Here is a 15,915-nt window from a genome sequence, read left to right on the forward strand (position 1 = left end):
ATGAGTGTAAATTGGCTCAACCTAAATTATGGAGGATAATTCGGCAACATCTACCAAAATTATAAAAGCACAAAGCTTTTGATGTAGAAATTCCATTTCTAGGAATATTATTATATAGAGATATACATGTGTGAAAAGACTGTTTAAAAGGATATTCATGACAGCATCATTTATAATTTATAGCTTAAATGTCCATCAACAGGGCTGGTTAAATCAATCATGGCACACTCATGCAATGGAATACTATACAGCCATAAAAATGATCATGGAAGCTTTATGGTATAGAACAGTCTGTATAATATGGTCTCACTTGAAAAGAAAGGAAAAAGCACGTATGTAATTGCTTACGTACGTGCAGTGAATACATCCGGAAGGATATAAAAGAAACAGGAGGAAAACTAGGTAGATGAGGCAGGCGTGGGAACAAGACTTTTCAATGTATATCCTTTTGTACTTTTAAAATTTTTAATTATTAACAATTCAAAAGGATTTAAAAATGAAACAAATGGAGGGCAGAAGGACTCCACCATGTAATGTGCTGCCTCAGTACTGAGTACTGGACACCAGGGGTGGCAGTGGAGGTCCCCAGCACGGCAGTTAGACCTGCATCACTAGACTGACTTGATCACCCAGGTGAGTGTGCTCACCACCAGCTCCACAGTGATCTTCATATTGGTTCTAGGATCTAGTTAGTAGATCCGAGCCTCTGGGCAGCATGTTTTTGCTGAAAAGATCTATACCATGAGGGGGCTCCTACTTTGGGAATATTCCTCCCCCATGGGTGGGGGGTGGTCTTCATCCCAGTCCACAGAATCCTCATCTGTCAGCACAACGATATGGCACTCGCGCTCGCCCTTCTTGGCACAGCCCACCATGATGGGCAGGATCAGCTCTTCGAGGTAGTGATCAAACTGCTTGTGAGCACCGTCGTTAGACAGTTCATGCAGTAAAGCACCTGCGGGAGAGAGAATGCAGGTGAACATCGTCTTTGCCAATGCCTCTATTCCTGGTGTGAAAAAGACCCTGAGATAACAGCTGTTATCACTGATAAGGTCCACAGAAGGAGCCCATTTAAAGGCAGAGATTGGGGGCTGGCCCCGTAGCCAAGTGGTTAAGTTCGCGCTCTCTGCTGCAGGCGGCCCAGGGTTTCGTTGGTTTGAATCCTGGGCGCGGACATGGCACTGCTCATCAAACCACGCTGAGGCAGTGTCCCACATGCCACAACTAGAAGAACCCACACGAAGAATATACAACTATGTACCAGGGGGCTTTGGGGGGAAAAAGGAAAAAAACCAAAATCTTAAAAAAAAAAAAACAGGGGTTGTTTCCAGCTCCAAGGCCACAATTCAGCTGATTTTGTTAGACATGTTTCACATTCCACCACTCTTCACTTTCTTCATGGTTTACAATCCCTGAGCATTCTGATCAATGGAGGTTTTGTTGGACACACAGGGTCAGACCATAAACATTAATCCTACAAGAGACAGACCATCATTTGGGGATGACTCTTTGTAGTACCTCTTCTGAAGATGCTCTGGCCCCAATTTCATGGAGTCAGAATACCACAGAAGAGGAATAACCTGAAGTTTGGCAACACCAAAGGACTTGCCCTACGTGTGTACCAGACCCAGTATAAAAAGCACAAGTCCGCAGCACTTCATGGAATATGCAGGGAATGCACCATCAAGTTCAAAGAATAATTCTGAAAATAATTCCAGGAAGCCTAGGCAATGATAAGAGCATGGAGTTTATAGTCAGACAATTAGTTCTAATCCCAGCTTTCATGCTTAGAGCTTCGGAAAACTAACTTCTCAGTTTTCTCATTTGTTAAATGAGGTGTTCACCTATCTTTCAGGGTTAACTGTTGTAAGACTTAAGCAAGCCCACATCTATAAAGCACTTAGGGACACTAAGTTAATAATAACGATAAAAATAACCTGTAAGAACCCAGCCAGTTTGTGCTGTTTGACTTTACTAGTGAGCCCTCCCTCACAGCTGAGAATCAGTATCCTTACTGGTTAAAGAGTTGAGACACCAAGGTCCCAAGAGAGGAAGCAGTTTGCTGGGTGACTCCTGGTCAAGCTAGATTTAGAACCCACTACACGTTCTCTTTTGTTTACTCCACTTCCTCACAGAGTGCTCTGAAGCAAGAGAGGGAATAAGTTAGTATCACATCTCTGCCCTCAGATGATTTTCAACCCACACTTGACTCTGTTTAGTAATAAAAATATCACTCAATTCCAAGGCAACTCAAAGTTTAGCTGTTCGAATGCAGCTGGCAGCTGTTCCTGTACTCACTCAGATCCTGACATCGGATAGTGTTGAAGTCAAAGTTAATGCAGAGATAATCGCACGTGTCTCTAAGGTCTGGGATAGAGATGCCATCAGGACAATTGATGATACCAGTTTTGTAATAATCCTGTAAATAGATTAGGAAGAAGAAATGTAGGCAAAGAACAAGATTCAAACATTACCTCTTCAACCCCCTATTCATTCCTGGTTTTGTCCAAGTGATGAGTCACTAGAACTATCGCCAAGTTGGCTGATTCATGGGACGGCAGAGTGGCCCCTGGTATCCTGACATGTTTAATAATCATGACAACGTGATACCTGACTGGGCTCACACAAAGAAGGATGTAAAAGGCACAGGAATAGAACATCAAGAGGGAAAGGCAGTAACTGGAAACCGGAGACCCTCGAGACAGTAACAGTTTGATGGGACTCTCAAGGCTCTGACTCTGCACGGGCCTGGGGAGGATGTAACATGAAGGCGACTACACACCAGCACCGTTCGAAACACAGCTGCACTGATTCCTTCAGCAATCTCATACTCCCCCTTCTCGTTGGGCCGCGTGAAGTTGTACTCTCTTCCTGGTCCAAACATCCTGAAAGACACCCAGGCAACGACGTGACCTTCTCTAGCAGGATTCTTCACAAATGAGACTTCTCCTTTCTTCACCTCATTCTGGAAGGCTCCACTCCACTCTCACAGTGTTAGTTATAGGGACCCAACCCCTGTAAGGCACGCTCAAGTCTTAGGAAAAGGGGGCAGCAGTTGCTTTCAGCATTTGAGTGCAAGGAGGGATGAAGGAGCAAGTCCTCAAGCTCACCTGTACTGAGCTGCTGTGACAGCAAATGAAGTCAGACAGCATCTGCAGAGTTGCCTTGGGAAATCTCTGGAGTGAGCGTTGCCTCTCACGGCCTCCCCACTGCCCAGGAACCTGCCCCCACACCGGCAGCCCAGGAAGACAGCATGGCCGGTGCTCCTGCCCTTTCCTATTCCTTTCCCCTCCTCCACCAACATTTACCTCTCCAGTCTGCCAGTGCTATTTCTGGGTTTTGCTTTTCAACATCTAACCTGATAGATGAATCTGTATTAGTAGGTGCAGATATGGTAATGCTGTCCCTTTCCTAGTACGTTTTGATGGCGGAGTTCTGGAAAAAAAGCCCTTCTTCATCCAAAGAGTAATTCTAATGATGAGCATTTCGAGTCAAGTGGAAAAGGAGGGTGGGAACTAGGCTCATCAGCAGTTTGACACAGTTCAGAGAGGCCTGCTCTGGGCATGAACTCAGAGGTCACGAGGGCACAGGGCGGAGGTCTGGCTTTTCTTACTCATCTTTGTCCATCCTTCTTCCCTTTTCTCAGATCCCCTTCAGTAAAGCTGGCCCCATGACTTCAACAACTCCCATCACACTTCTGTGAATGAGTCGTGGAATGGGAAGCCAGCAAGGACAGAGCAGGGAGTCGGCATCTTCAGCCAGCTTGACTGGAATTCCCGGGGGGCTCACTGCCATTTCCTTCCTTAACCTGCTGGGAAGGCCTGCTGTTCAACTGTCCAAAACTGTTCTCTTCCACCCTGAATTGGCTGCTTTTCAGAGATCTGAAAAAGACTCCACAGCACATGCTTTCCAACTCACTACACCATACATAAGAAATCTATCCTGATAAAGGTAGTCTTCAAAGAATGCTGACATTTTTCTGGAATATTCTAGTTGAAGTCTAGCTAAGACAGTTATGAATGAAAGTAGTGAATAACGTGCCATAAATATAATGCCCCCATCTATCATGAGGAGGACCTAAGCTCAGAGTTATTTATCTAGTAGTGGCATGGATGTGCATTAATCCATTCTCAGTTTTGCAGCTTGTCCCCCTTGTGACTAGCGGTCTACATTTTAAGCTTACTGGCTAGGCTTATGAACACCGTATGTAGTAGCCACAGGATGCAACAAACCCAAGTAACTCTCAGAATTCATAACCTCAGCTGACGAACCACCTAGATAAAGAATCAGACTTTCTTCATGGGAAAATCCAGTCCTAAATTCAAAGAACCAGTGTCACTCAAGAATCTATCACCCAGAAAATGCTGGCCTTTCTTCTCTTGATTACTACCAGAGGCAACCTATCTCAAACAGCCAGCCAGCCCCAAGGAACAATTTTTTGTGGGGAGTGGCAATAGTGGTGGTGATATCAAGATTGAGGAAGTCAAGTCTGGTAAAATATAGGGCCAATTTGAAAAATATTTTAATGTTTTAGTTTAATCTTAATTTAGATGTCTGAGAAATATATAGGTTTGGGTCTGGTTAAAAATGGTTCATCATGAATTTGTATGTATATGTTCAAATATATACATAAAATAGCTGGATTCCATCATAACTTAAAATTCAACAAATCAGTGTGGCCCATTCTGATTTCTACTTCAGTTCAAATTAGTTCAAAGTCTTGAGTGAGGTTAGGTCTTTAAATAAAATAAAATCTACTTCTAAGTAGATAAAAATCCTCAAAGACCAAATTTGTTTGTGTATTCACACCCATATTATTATTATTATTTTACTGTTATCCCAATTTGCTCTTCCTCATGTTAAGGTCTACGGTTGGCCAGGAGGAGGATCTCCTGACTCCCAGCCAGGCTCGAGGAGTACTTCCTGGACAGTGCTCCTGCTCAGTAGGCTCTTTCCATGTCCTAAACTCTAATCCCAAAAAGCCAGGGGCAGGAGAGGGTGAGACAAGGATAAGACTATTGTCTGGAGCACCACAGAATATGAAGAACAGAGAGCAATCAGGAAACGACAAAACAGTCAGATATAAAGATTCAGTTTCAGAAAACTTGAGCTGTGATGGCGGCATCAGAAAATGACAGCATAACACCTACTGCCAAGCATAACTGGCAGAGATGGCAGGCAAAATGCTTTTCAGTAAAATGGCTTTGTTCTTGTGTCATGTGGAACATTTGTCTGTTTATTAAAAGACAAAAGACCAAAAAAAAAAAAAAAAAGAAAACCACACTTTAGAGCTCACCTTATCCTAGTATCTTTGACCCGTGGAACTCAGAAAACATTACTTTTTCTGAGGTTATACAAATTGTGGATAAAAGAAAGAAAGAATCTGACTTCTGTTTTCGAGTGAGTTTATAGAGGAATAGGGAATGAGATTCAGCAGATTATTCTCCATAGTTCTAACTGATGGCACCCCCTTTTGTGGGGGCTCGTTTCAGTATACTGGTATTGTAAATAAAGTAAGTACTCCCCCCAAAAAAGTCACCAACACATATAAGGCTTTTACCAGCTTGCTCTCCATGTCTCACAAAAGTATAAAGGCAGAAAAATAAGCAATGCAATGTTTTCTATTCTGAAATCTAATGTAAGATAAATGGCAGGTATTTCTTTTTTTTAATAATTTCTTTTTATTTATTTATTTTTTGGTGAGGAAGATTGGCCCTGAGCTAACATCCAACAGCAGGTATTTCTATTCATAGGGAACAAAGTGAGTTTCGAAGGAAATTATCGTCTATTACCTTCCCAACATGGTATCTGGATGAGCAGTGAAAATTTGTGGATTCACAACAAAACGTGTGCCATCTACGAGAAGAGTCACTTTCTCTGGTGCCTGGGAATGAACATTACTGCCAAAGCCCACAGTGCTGTTTCCAAATCGTTCTGGAGCAAGAAAGGGGTCATGGTTACGCTTATTCCCACTCTGGAAGCAAGAGCCTTTGATGTCTTCGGGAAGTGGCATTACGTGCGGGAACTGAAGATTTGCTGGCTGAGATGCAGGGTCGAGTGAAAGGTCTAAAAGATCAGATAAACCAACCAAAATAACTTGACAGCAAAAAGCATTGGGGGGGAAAAACAAACCATGTCTTCTTTAAAAAACATCAAAAAACATTAAACAAACAAAAACCCCAAACTTTTAGGTGTTCCCAGACAAAAATTCTTGCCTAGAGCAAGTAAAGAAAAACTACAAACTAGAGACTCATATTGGATCCCCTGCGCTTTTTTCTATTGCGTGTGTGTTGAGGGGGAATAAAGGCAGTAACACCCACACTGTAAAATAAAATGTAGTATTCTTCTTTCCTCACAAGGCTGCAAATAAACGTCTCACTCCACCCCTCTTGCATTTTAAGTTTGTATACAATAATCCATGAATGTGATTACTGCCCATGACCTGGGGAAATGAGTCTGATTTTGGGCACGCAGATAACCAAACAAGTTGTAGCTAGAGTACACTCAATTTTTTTCCCATTTACTTCCAAAAAAAAAAACAAGGAAACCAAGATCTAGACCAAAAACCTACATAGGATGCACATCCCACAGCTTCTGAAATCACTAATCCAGTAGTTTAGAATGCTTTTCATTTTAACTGCAATGAAGCAATTAAACTGGGTGGATTCCTGAAGGCCCCGAGGGTTCCGCCTGCTCCCGTGGGTGAGCAGGAAGACTCTTGGCACCAACTCCCCTCATGGTGCACTGAGAGGGGTATCACTCTGCGGTTCTGTCAGCTGACATACACAAAATACCAGCCCCTCTCGGTTCAGAAAGACACGGGTTCAACCCCAGTCCCCTACCTCCCAGCAGGGTGAACGTGAGCGAGTTACCGAAGCTGTGGAAGCATCAGTTTCCTCCACTGTCAAGGGAGGATTAAACTGAGCAGAGATGGGCAAACTTGCTGTAAAGGGCCAGAAAGTAAGTACTTGGGGCTTTGTGGGTCAGTCTCTGCCTTTGTGGCAGGAAAGCAGCTACAGCCAAAATGTAAACACAAGGGCATGACGGCTGTATTTCAAAATTTTATTTACAAAAACACGCAGTCCAGATTTGGCCACAGCTTGCCACACTTGATCTAAAACATGCACGTAAAGTTCCTAGCAGAGTGAATACTCAATAAATGGTAATTGCTATTATTATTGTTTATCAAGAGCCTTCACATCCATTAAGTTAATAACCTTCCCGCCCAGTGAGGTAGGAAGCATATTACTAGCCCTGTTCTCTAGATGAAGAAAGCAGGGCTAGAAAGATGAAGGATCTCATCCAGCTTACAGCTGGGCAGCAGCAGAGCTACAATCTGAATCTGTCTTCTGACTCCACTCTTTCTTACACTATTATTGCCAAGTTCGATGTCCTACACTGATGGGGTAAGTGGAGATTTTCTGTGATGATCAGCTTTCTATAATTGTGATATGTAAGCTAAGCCAATTAACTGGATATTTTATTTAGATTAAGAACATTTTTGCCTTCTGGGTGGAGTGGATGCTCAGGTGTCGTCCCTGTAAATTAAGTCACTATCTAATCACCATACCATCATTCCTGGGACCTAGAGGATAAGCAAGGGTTTGAAGACCAGAAGAAGTCAGATTATTTGTTTCTTTTTCTTGGGCTGCAGCTGAGGTTTCATCCATCAGGCAGCTGGCCTCTGGCCGCAGGAACCTGTCACTCTCACTGCCACAGTGAACGTTCATCCTTGGACTCTGTATCCTGAACTGTCTGCTTGATCAGAAAGAAGTCCTGGAAGACAGGAATACGCATGGTTTAGAACTCTCTCAAAACAGCTTCCAGGGACTTCCATGGCATGAACGCTGAACTAGAGAAGCGACAGCTCTCATTCTTGTTCTGAGAAGAAATGACATCTTAAGCATTTCTGTGATTTTTTAGTGAGAAGAATTGGGCTGGTTTAAATTCTATTTACCAAATCACTAAGAACATTGATAAACTTACTAGGGAATAATTTTAAGCTTTATCCATAAACAGATATCAAATTCACTGACTCTGGCCACATTCACAATCAATTCTACATATTAAGTGGTGGTGCAGTAATTTGGTGGTGTTTATACCACAGAGACACAAAGGAGGGAAGGGAAGAGTCCAACTGGTCAACTAAAGAAAACCTGCCCTTATATTTTTAAAAACTGAGACACATACACTCCTGCAACAAGCACTAGAAAATGAAAAACAATCGCAACCATAATGCTAGTTTAAGAGTTGAGACTAGAAGTAACCTACCCTAAAAAAAGCAAAATCTGACTTCTAGTGCTCAAGTTCTCCTTTGTAAGTTCTCTCTTTCACTTTCTGTACCTTATGCCCAACCCCTAACCCCCACCTCAAAATCACACCAAGATTGGGACTGGCCCGGTGGCATAGTGGTTAAGTTCACGCGTTCCGCTTCAGCGTCCCAGGGTTTGCAGGTTCGGATCCCGGGTATGGACCAAGCACTGTTCATCAAGCTATGCTGTGGCAGCATCCCACATAAAACAGAGAAGACTGGCACAGGTGTCAGCTCAGCAACAATCTTCCTCAAGCAAAAAGAGGAAGATTGGCAAGAGATGTTAGCTCAGGGTCAATCTTCCTCACACACACAAAATATATATGCATCACACCAAGATGTCACTAGCTGTAAGGCTAACTTTCCCGCAAGCAGTGCATGCTCATGATGAACAATACCTGCTCAGTGACTGCCAGGAGCAAGGTATCTGGGAAGGCAGAATGGAGGCACCATGCAGGAGACTTCACACCTTTTTTCCAGGTAATCGTGCCCTGCAGCCCTGCCATCCCTGGGGGCTGCCCAACACTGAAAACATTCCTGAAGGTCACTCTGCTTAGCACTTTCACAGTTTACACTGTACTGATTTCCACTTGGTGTTCTGGTGGCAGAATCATCTTTCCTCACCAGCAATTTTTATGCGTATGAATTGCCTGCTAACACCGTTTTAGAAAATTAGATCACTAATTTACTGATTCACTCATTTACTGCTCTTAGCAGTAACATGTTTTAACATAATACTCTGATGTAGAGGTGTCAATAAACATTTGCAATGTGAATTAAACTTTGAATCCCTTCATAATCTGTATTAATACATTTTTGAGCATAAAGTTGATTGGTCAGTTAGTCACTGTTTTAACTTGGACGAAATATAAAAATGACCACTTTGAAAAAGATGAGTCAATATGTGTGCCTGAAAACAAATTATTTTAAAGAAGAGACACTTTGAGAAGATGAAATCTTTTATTTTCAGACAATGGCTCTTACAACGTCAGAGAAATTGAGGGAATAAAGTGAATGCTCTGATGGAAAACTTAATGTGTGGCTACAGTGTTTTCAGGATTACCCTTTCCTAAAGAAAAAACATATTTACACAAAAAATGCAGCCACTTAAAAATTGATCCCTGGTGACTGGTAAAGTCGAATAGACCCACCACTGCCCTTAAGTTTGATTCAGATGTCAAAATCAGGTCTACAGAACAGGATAAAAAAGAAGATCCATGGAACTGGAAAAAGCATTATCAACACCAGAAAGACCAAAAGGGGGTCTGCATCTTTATTTGGTTTTGAACTATGTTTCACTCAACCTGCAGCGGCTGCTTCTCAACTCTTCATTAGCTGGTCAAGAACCAAGTTCAAATTTCTCTTTGTTGCTCTCCTAAAGACCTCTTGGACCAAAACACACTAAGCTTGAATACGCCTCTCTCTTGAGAATTTGCACAAACTAGACTGTATAAGTTACTTCCTTAATTCCTGATAATGTAGGAGAAATAGTTTCATTATAATGGAATAGAATGAAGACACTTTCTTCCTAGTCTATTGTACCAGGGCTCAAAAATCAGTTTAACTTGCATACAGTAAATTAATAAATAGAAAGATATACCTGGAACTTAGCAAGGTAGACATCTCCAATGAAGGAAAAGAACTCGTTGAGCATTTAAGAGGCATTTTATTTGTATTTAGTTAACTTTTATTATAAATTATACATGAATTATTTCCCTTCTTAACGAGGACCCTTTGACTGTCACCTCCAATCCCAGTCACTTTTCCAAGTAACTATCACTACTTGCTTGGTATGAATCCTTTTAGACTTTAAAAAAATGCATTTATACTATACACATATACTTGTAAAAGCAGATAGTTTAAAAAAAATGATATACTACATGCATCATTCTCATTCTGTAATGTTTTTATAAATGTTGAGATCCATCCACGTTGGAAGATCAAGATCTAGTTCACTCCTTTTTAACTGCTGTATAATATTCTAGGATCCCACTCACCTATCTATGAATATTTAGGTCGTTTCTAACTTTACCTTTACAAACAATGCTTCAATGAACAAGGTCAGAGTGTACTATGAAACTCCAAGACAGAACCCAGTTTGCAGAGTTTTCCCAAATGGATTTGGCATCAGAACTCTTTAAGAAACTGTCTCAGCATTAATGCTTAATGGCACACACTGTCACCTAATCCAACATTTCCCAAAGTCCCTTATGAACTAATTCCTCTATAATCCTAGAATGATAGAACAAAACTCTCTTGACCTATGACACCTAAAAAATAAACTGACACCAAATTATTCGACATACACCAAAGCAGCCAGTCAGTTTAAATATAATAGTAAGGGTCTACTCCCCTTCCAGGATGGATGTTTCATTCAACTTTGAATGTATATTTTCATTGCCTACCATGGTTCAATTCTGTAACCATCCCCCAAATGAATCTTGGTCCTCAGAACAGATCTAAGGAAAAGAAAAAAAAAAGAAAGAAAGAAATAAGCAAAGCACTTCAACAATACAATTCTCTATTGCTACAAAACTATTTTGGCTAATGCAGTCCTAAAAGTCACAGCAGTGTACAAGAAGAAGAACCAAAGGATCATGACACCCCGGGCACAGCTAACAGTAACTAAAGAGACTCCTTGAGAAAAGAACTAGGAGTTAGAATATATTAATCATGGAACTCCGACTGCATAGCTGTGAAGCAAAGAACACATCAGCAAGCCAGCTCAAGCTTCACTTCCATACAGTATGTGAAAGCATTTTTATACACTCTAAATAGCTACACAAATATATTTTTTATTATTTATTTCACAGGCTTCCCATGAAGACCCATATTTTGTTAAGTCTTGATCTTGCTGACCTGGAATAGCAAAACCATTTAGCATCATCATTTCCCCACCTTGGAAAATTTACACACAATCTTTGCTGGTAGAATTATCTCCACATATTCCTTATGCCTAAAAAAAGGACAGACTGATTTCTCCCTAGAACATAACCATCTTGAGTATTAATCCAAAATAGCCTCTGGATAATAAGTCTAAGTCTTTTCTTCTTACTTGCAATTTCCTCTCATCAATTATTTCTGAAGAAAACAAGACAATTACACGGATCAGTATTCCATCAACTTCAATATCTTGCCATTGAACTATTCAGATTTTTAAAATCTAGTTTGAATGGGGTTCAGGGCATGGATGTAACTCAAAATCATAATGATTTCAGACTGTCAGTGTTACAAGGTATGATCTTTTAAAAGGCAGTGTCCTTTTTGACTTCAGGACCATGCCTCCTCTCTGTAAGAGCTGGGTGGTGAAGATGAGGTAGGATGCCACAGAATTTGGTAAAGAGACCAATCTACCCTTCATCCTTACTCCATAGTTAAATTTAGAAAGTAATTACATCTTTGCCAAACCTTCATTCTCTACTGACAAATCCCAGTCCTTTCAGTCTGTTCTTATGTGAAAACCATGACATTTCTTTAACCTTTTTAATGCCCTGTCATTGACTTTCGTCTGGTTCCATTAGGCTTTTTTCTTAATGCACAGTAACGAGAACTCTGCTCATGTTCCCTATGAAAGGGGAACAGGTTTTCTGTTTTGCTTCACGTATGCTCTCTGGTGATACCTGGGATTTCTGGGTATTGAAGGTTAAAAGAGGGTGAGGGTGGACGGAGAGACAATTTAAAATGATAGACAGATAAAAAATGGAAATTGACTGACAGATACAATCTAAAATGTCTACAAGATCACTTTCTAGGATATTGTTAACTGACGGCTAAGAGGCCCATCTTCAGAATGTACTCTGCGTACACATTTTTTAAACCAACTCCACGGAAGCTTTTCTGTCATGGTTCTGTTTACTCCCTTTGTATGTGCTACTCTACTGTTCCAATCTCAGAAGAAACGTCTTCTATTTAAGGCTTCCTGGTTTTCCTTTTTCCAGATTATTTCTAAAAATATTGAATAAAACCATGCCAGTATTAAGCCCATATAAACTCTATTCTTAATATTTCTAAATCTTGTTTTCCTACAATGTCCCCAAATGCATAATAATTTAGCTGTTTAAATCAGCAAAGAAAGAGACACTTGTTAGTAAGTTATTTTCACTGGGTCCTCCCTTCCCACGCTCTTGCTGTCTTCCTCAAACAACGCTGGCCGACTGGTGAGACAGGAATACTTCTCAGAGATCTCTTGCTACATCTCTCCCCAAGTATCATCTTCCATTACGGCTCTACCCTTTATGAGTGCAGCCATGGCAGGTTCCTAAGTCTCTCCGTGTCTCAGCTTCCTCACTTGTAAGAGAGGATAATAATCATTAAGCACACAAGGCTGACATGAGGATTAAATGAGGTAATCCATTTAAAGTACAATGCCTGGCACATACCACCTGAGAAATGTTGATTATTGTTATTATTCTCGAACCAGAATCTACAAAGACCTTTACAAACCTAATCTCATTTGATACTGAAACAACTCCAGTAGAGATGCTTTAATTATCCACACTTTACTGCTGGGGGGAAAAAAAAATCAAGCATTAGAGAGGTTAGCAACTTGCCCCAAATCACAACTCTAGCTAAGGGGAAAAGACAGATTCCAAACCCAGGTCCTCAGATTCCCATATTCTTTCCATCCAATCACACTGCGTCTCCCAAACCATCTTCCTTTCCTCCATTACAGATTCTAGAAGTTATTCCTTCTATTGTCTGTCAGCAATGAAAGAGAAAACCAGTAGCTTCCAGGGTCACTAGGGCTGCAGTTCTTATCAAGTGGGAGTTATGGTAGCAATGCAAGAATCCTTGATAAAATGGTTATGTTTTTCCATAATTAAAAATAGCATTCTTAGTGTCTTACTGCTTATAAAAGCAGTATGTGCTCATTGAGAAAAATTCAGTCAATATAAAAAGATGTAAACACTTTAAAAATCAACAAAGTTGTCAAATCTTTGCACACATATCTTTGGGCATCTACTCCATTATATCCTTGGAATAAACTCATAGAAGGAAAGTTGCTATGGAAAAAGGTCAATTTTCAAGTTTTCATATGTACTGCCAGACTGTCCTCTATAAATATACCAATTCACTACACTCCTTCCAGCACACGGAGTCTCCATTCTCTAGAACCCTTGCTAACACTCAGGGTTTCAATGTTCCTCATCTTTGCCAATCTGATAAGTGAAATATGATAGCTCGTTTTAATGTGGTCATTTAAAAACATTCATTTTTATCAACACTTCCAAAATCTCACCTTTGAGAGCCTTAAAAGTTTTGGGTGGGTAGTGTCCAAGCTGGGTAGATACTAGGTAAGAGCAGTGACTTACTCAGAGCCAGTTTGTCAGGCTTGACTAGAATCACCAGATGTTTCCCACGACTTGCTCACATCTCCTGGAAGCCAGTGAGATGACAACACGGTATGATGAGAAGACCACCCACTAGACTGAAGCAAAGCAGGTTTTGGCTCTGGCTTTGTTATTAACTAGCCATGTCACCAAGAAAATGTCCTTTAAGTTTCTGTGTTTTCATCCATAAAAATGGGATGGTATCTGTCACTACCAAGTTAGACAACCCCTTCTCAAATGAGATGTACGAAAAAACCCTCAAAAAGCATAATGCACAGGGCTGGCCGGATGGCGCAGAGGTTAAGTTCACACGTTCTGCTTTGGCGTCCTGGGGTTCGCCAGTTTGGATCCCGGGTGCGGACATGGCAGCGCTTGTCAAGCCATGCTGTGGTAGGCGTCCCACGTATAAAGTAGAGGAAGATGAGCACAGATGTTAGCTCAGGGCCAGTCTTCCTCAGCAAAAAGAGGAAGACTGGCAGTGGATGTTAGCTCAGGACTAATCTTCCTCAAAAAAAAAAAAAAAAAAAGCATCACGCACCCTGCAAAAGCAAGAGCTAAAGCTGGGTATGTGAACCTCTCTTACAGAGCTGCTTAGTTACATTCATTCGGCTCTTGAAACTCAGCATCCTCATTCTCCACTTCTGAATGTACTCTTTACCTTCTGAATGGTTCTACAGATTTCAGCCACCTTTTTCTTTTTGATTTAGTGAAATGATACACTGTACTGCTTTTGAAGTTCTTTGAATTACTTTTTGCCTCAGCTGCCTCACTTTTCATTTGCACCCAACCTTCTCTGTCTTTCCATTTTTCCCTCAGGAAAATACTGTATCTTCCCCTTCTCCTACCAAGCTGTCCTTTCTTTAGCTCTTTTACTCCCGAGGAATTTTAAAAAACAAAGACAAACAATAATCCTGCACTGGGTAGTACATGCTCATTGTTCCTGGCAGAAGATAGCGAAAAGACAAAAATCACCCATTAATTCCTCTTCCACGCTTTCCTAAGCATAAATACATAAATCTATCTTTTTTTCTTTTACAATCTGAAATTCTGCTATAAATACCATGTTGTAGTCTCAACATACCATGAACTTGGTTGTATGTCAATAATCATACTCCTACATCATTTTCAATGGTACATGATATTCTATTACATGGTTGTACCAAATTTTACTCAACCAATTTCACAGGGTGGTTTTTTTTTACATTTAATCTTTAACACATATAGAATTTATTTTGTCATATAGCACAAGGTATGGATCTAACAAAATTTAAACAGTTAAACAGCTAACTGCCTTAACAAAATATTCTGAAGAGTCCATTTTTCCACACTGATTTGAGATGTCACCTTTATCAAATACTAACGTACAATATACGCTTGGTCTGGTTTTTAAACTCTGTTTCACTGACTCATCTATTTCTGTGAAAATGTCATATGATTTTAATTTAACAATCTTGCCATTGGTTTTCTATGTCACTTGTCCAAAATGGTAGGTATTTTTAAGTTGTCAACAGGGGAATTTTTTCTTCTGATCTTTAAAATTATATCTTAACCACTCATTTATATTTTTTTCTGCAATGAGTAACACTCATTTTATTATTAGTTTTATTAGTTTAGAATTACTGTGATAAGTTTCAGAGAACATCAAAGTTAATGAAGATGGCAGTTGCACAGATTCAGACTCCCTGCATCAGTTTATTACCCAGAATGTAGCTTTTTTGTTCTCCTATTATATAGAAGGAAAAATTTGCTTTACCTAAAAATATTACTTTCATAACTCATCCCAATGCAATATTAACAAAAATATGTGTGGATAACTGAAACTATTCATACTAGAGCAATTTTGCTGTTTATCATTAAGAGACAGTGTTTAATCAAATTTTTAATTCAAAAAGTAAAACAAGTTTACTCAGCTATTTTAATACACATTAACATGTTATATACTTTAAAGATAGATTACGTTGTCTAGATTAACACTGCAGCTATACTGGAAGACTTCTGTGCAGAAAAAGGACTTCTCGTGATGTGGTATTTCCTGAAGACTGGTCAAGGTTTATACACATGCCTTTCTTCTATACTCTGCCTGTGAGCCTAAGCAATTGTAGAATTAATCTCTGGTAAAGCTCAATTCCCTTGCCCGAGCCACTTTCTCTTTTGTTTCTTTTTCTTTTCAAAGAACTGACGCTATAAAATATTTCCCCATTTACCGTACCGTTTCCACACACGGTCTCAAATTAAGGGAAGCTCTACTTCACCAGAAGCTATCCTGCCCCCTAT

General features: G+C 40.3%; 1 protein-coding gene across 3 annotated transcripts in view; it reads right to left on the reverse strand.

Moving 5' to 3' along the window:
* Positions 1-15,915, reverse strand: part of KCTD20 (potassium channel tetramerization domain containing 20) — a 33,565-nt gene that overhangs the window by 5,756 nt on the left and 11,894 nt on the right. Inside the window, exons 2-7 of one of the 3 annotated variants that reach the window (XM_046639691.1) lie at positions 10,717-10,770; positions 7,571-7,776; positions 5,793-5,934; positions 2,783-2,885; positions 2,299-2,419; positions 758-955 (exon numbers count right to left, since the gene is read on the reverse strand). In XM_046639691.1, the coding sequence (XP_046495647.1) occupies positions 758-955; positions 2,299-2,419; positions 2,783-2,885; positions 5,793-5,934; positions 7,571-7,730 (724 nt within the window). In that variant the 5' untranslated portion in view covers positions 7,731-7,776; positions 10,717-10,770. Of the gene's footprint in view, positions 1-757; positions 956-2,298; positions 2,420-2,782; positions 2,886-5,792; positions 6,067-7,570; positions 7,777-10,716; positions 10,771-15,915 lie in introns of all 3 variants that reach the window. The other 2 variants (XM_046639690.1, XM_046639692.1) reach the window with 2 other exon arrangements.

Source organism: Equus quagga, chromosome 15 (assembly GCF_021613505.1).
Source record: "Equus quagga isolate Etosha38 chromosome 15, UCLA_HA_Equagga_1.0, whole genome shotgun sequence".
Lineage (NCBI taxonomy): Eukaryota > Metazoa > Chordata > Mammalia > Perissodactyla > Equidae > Equus > Equus quagga.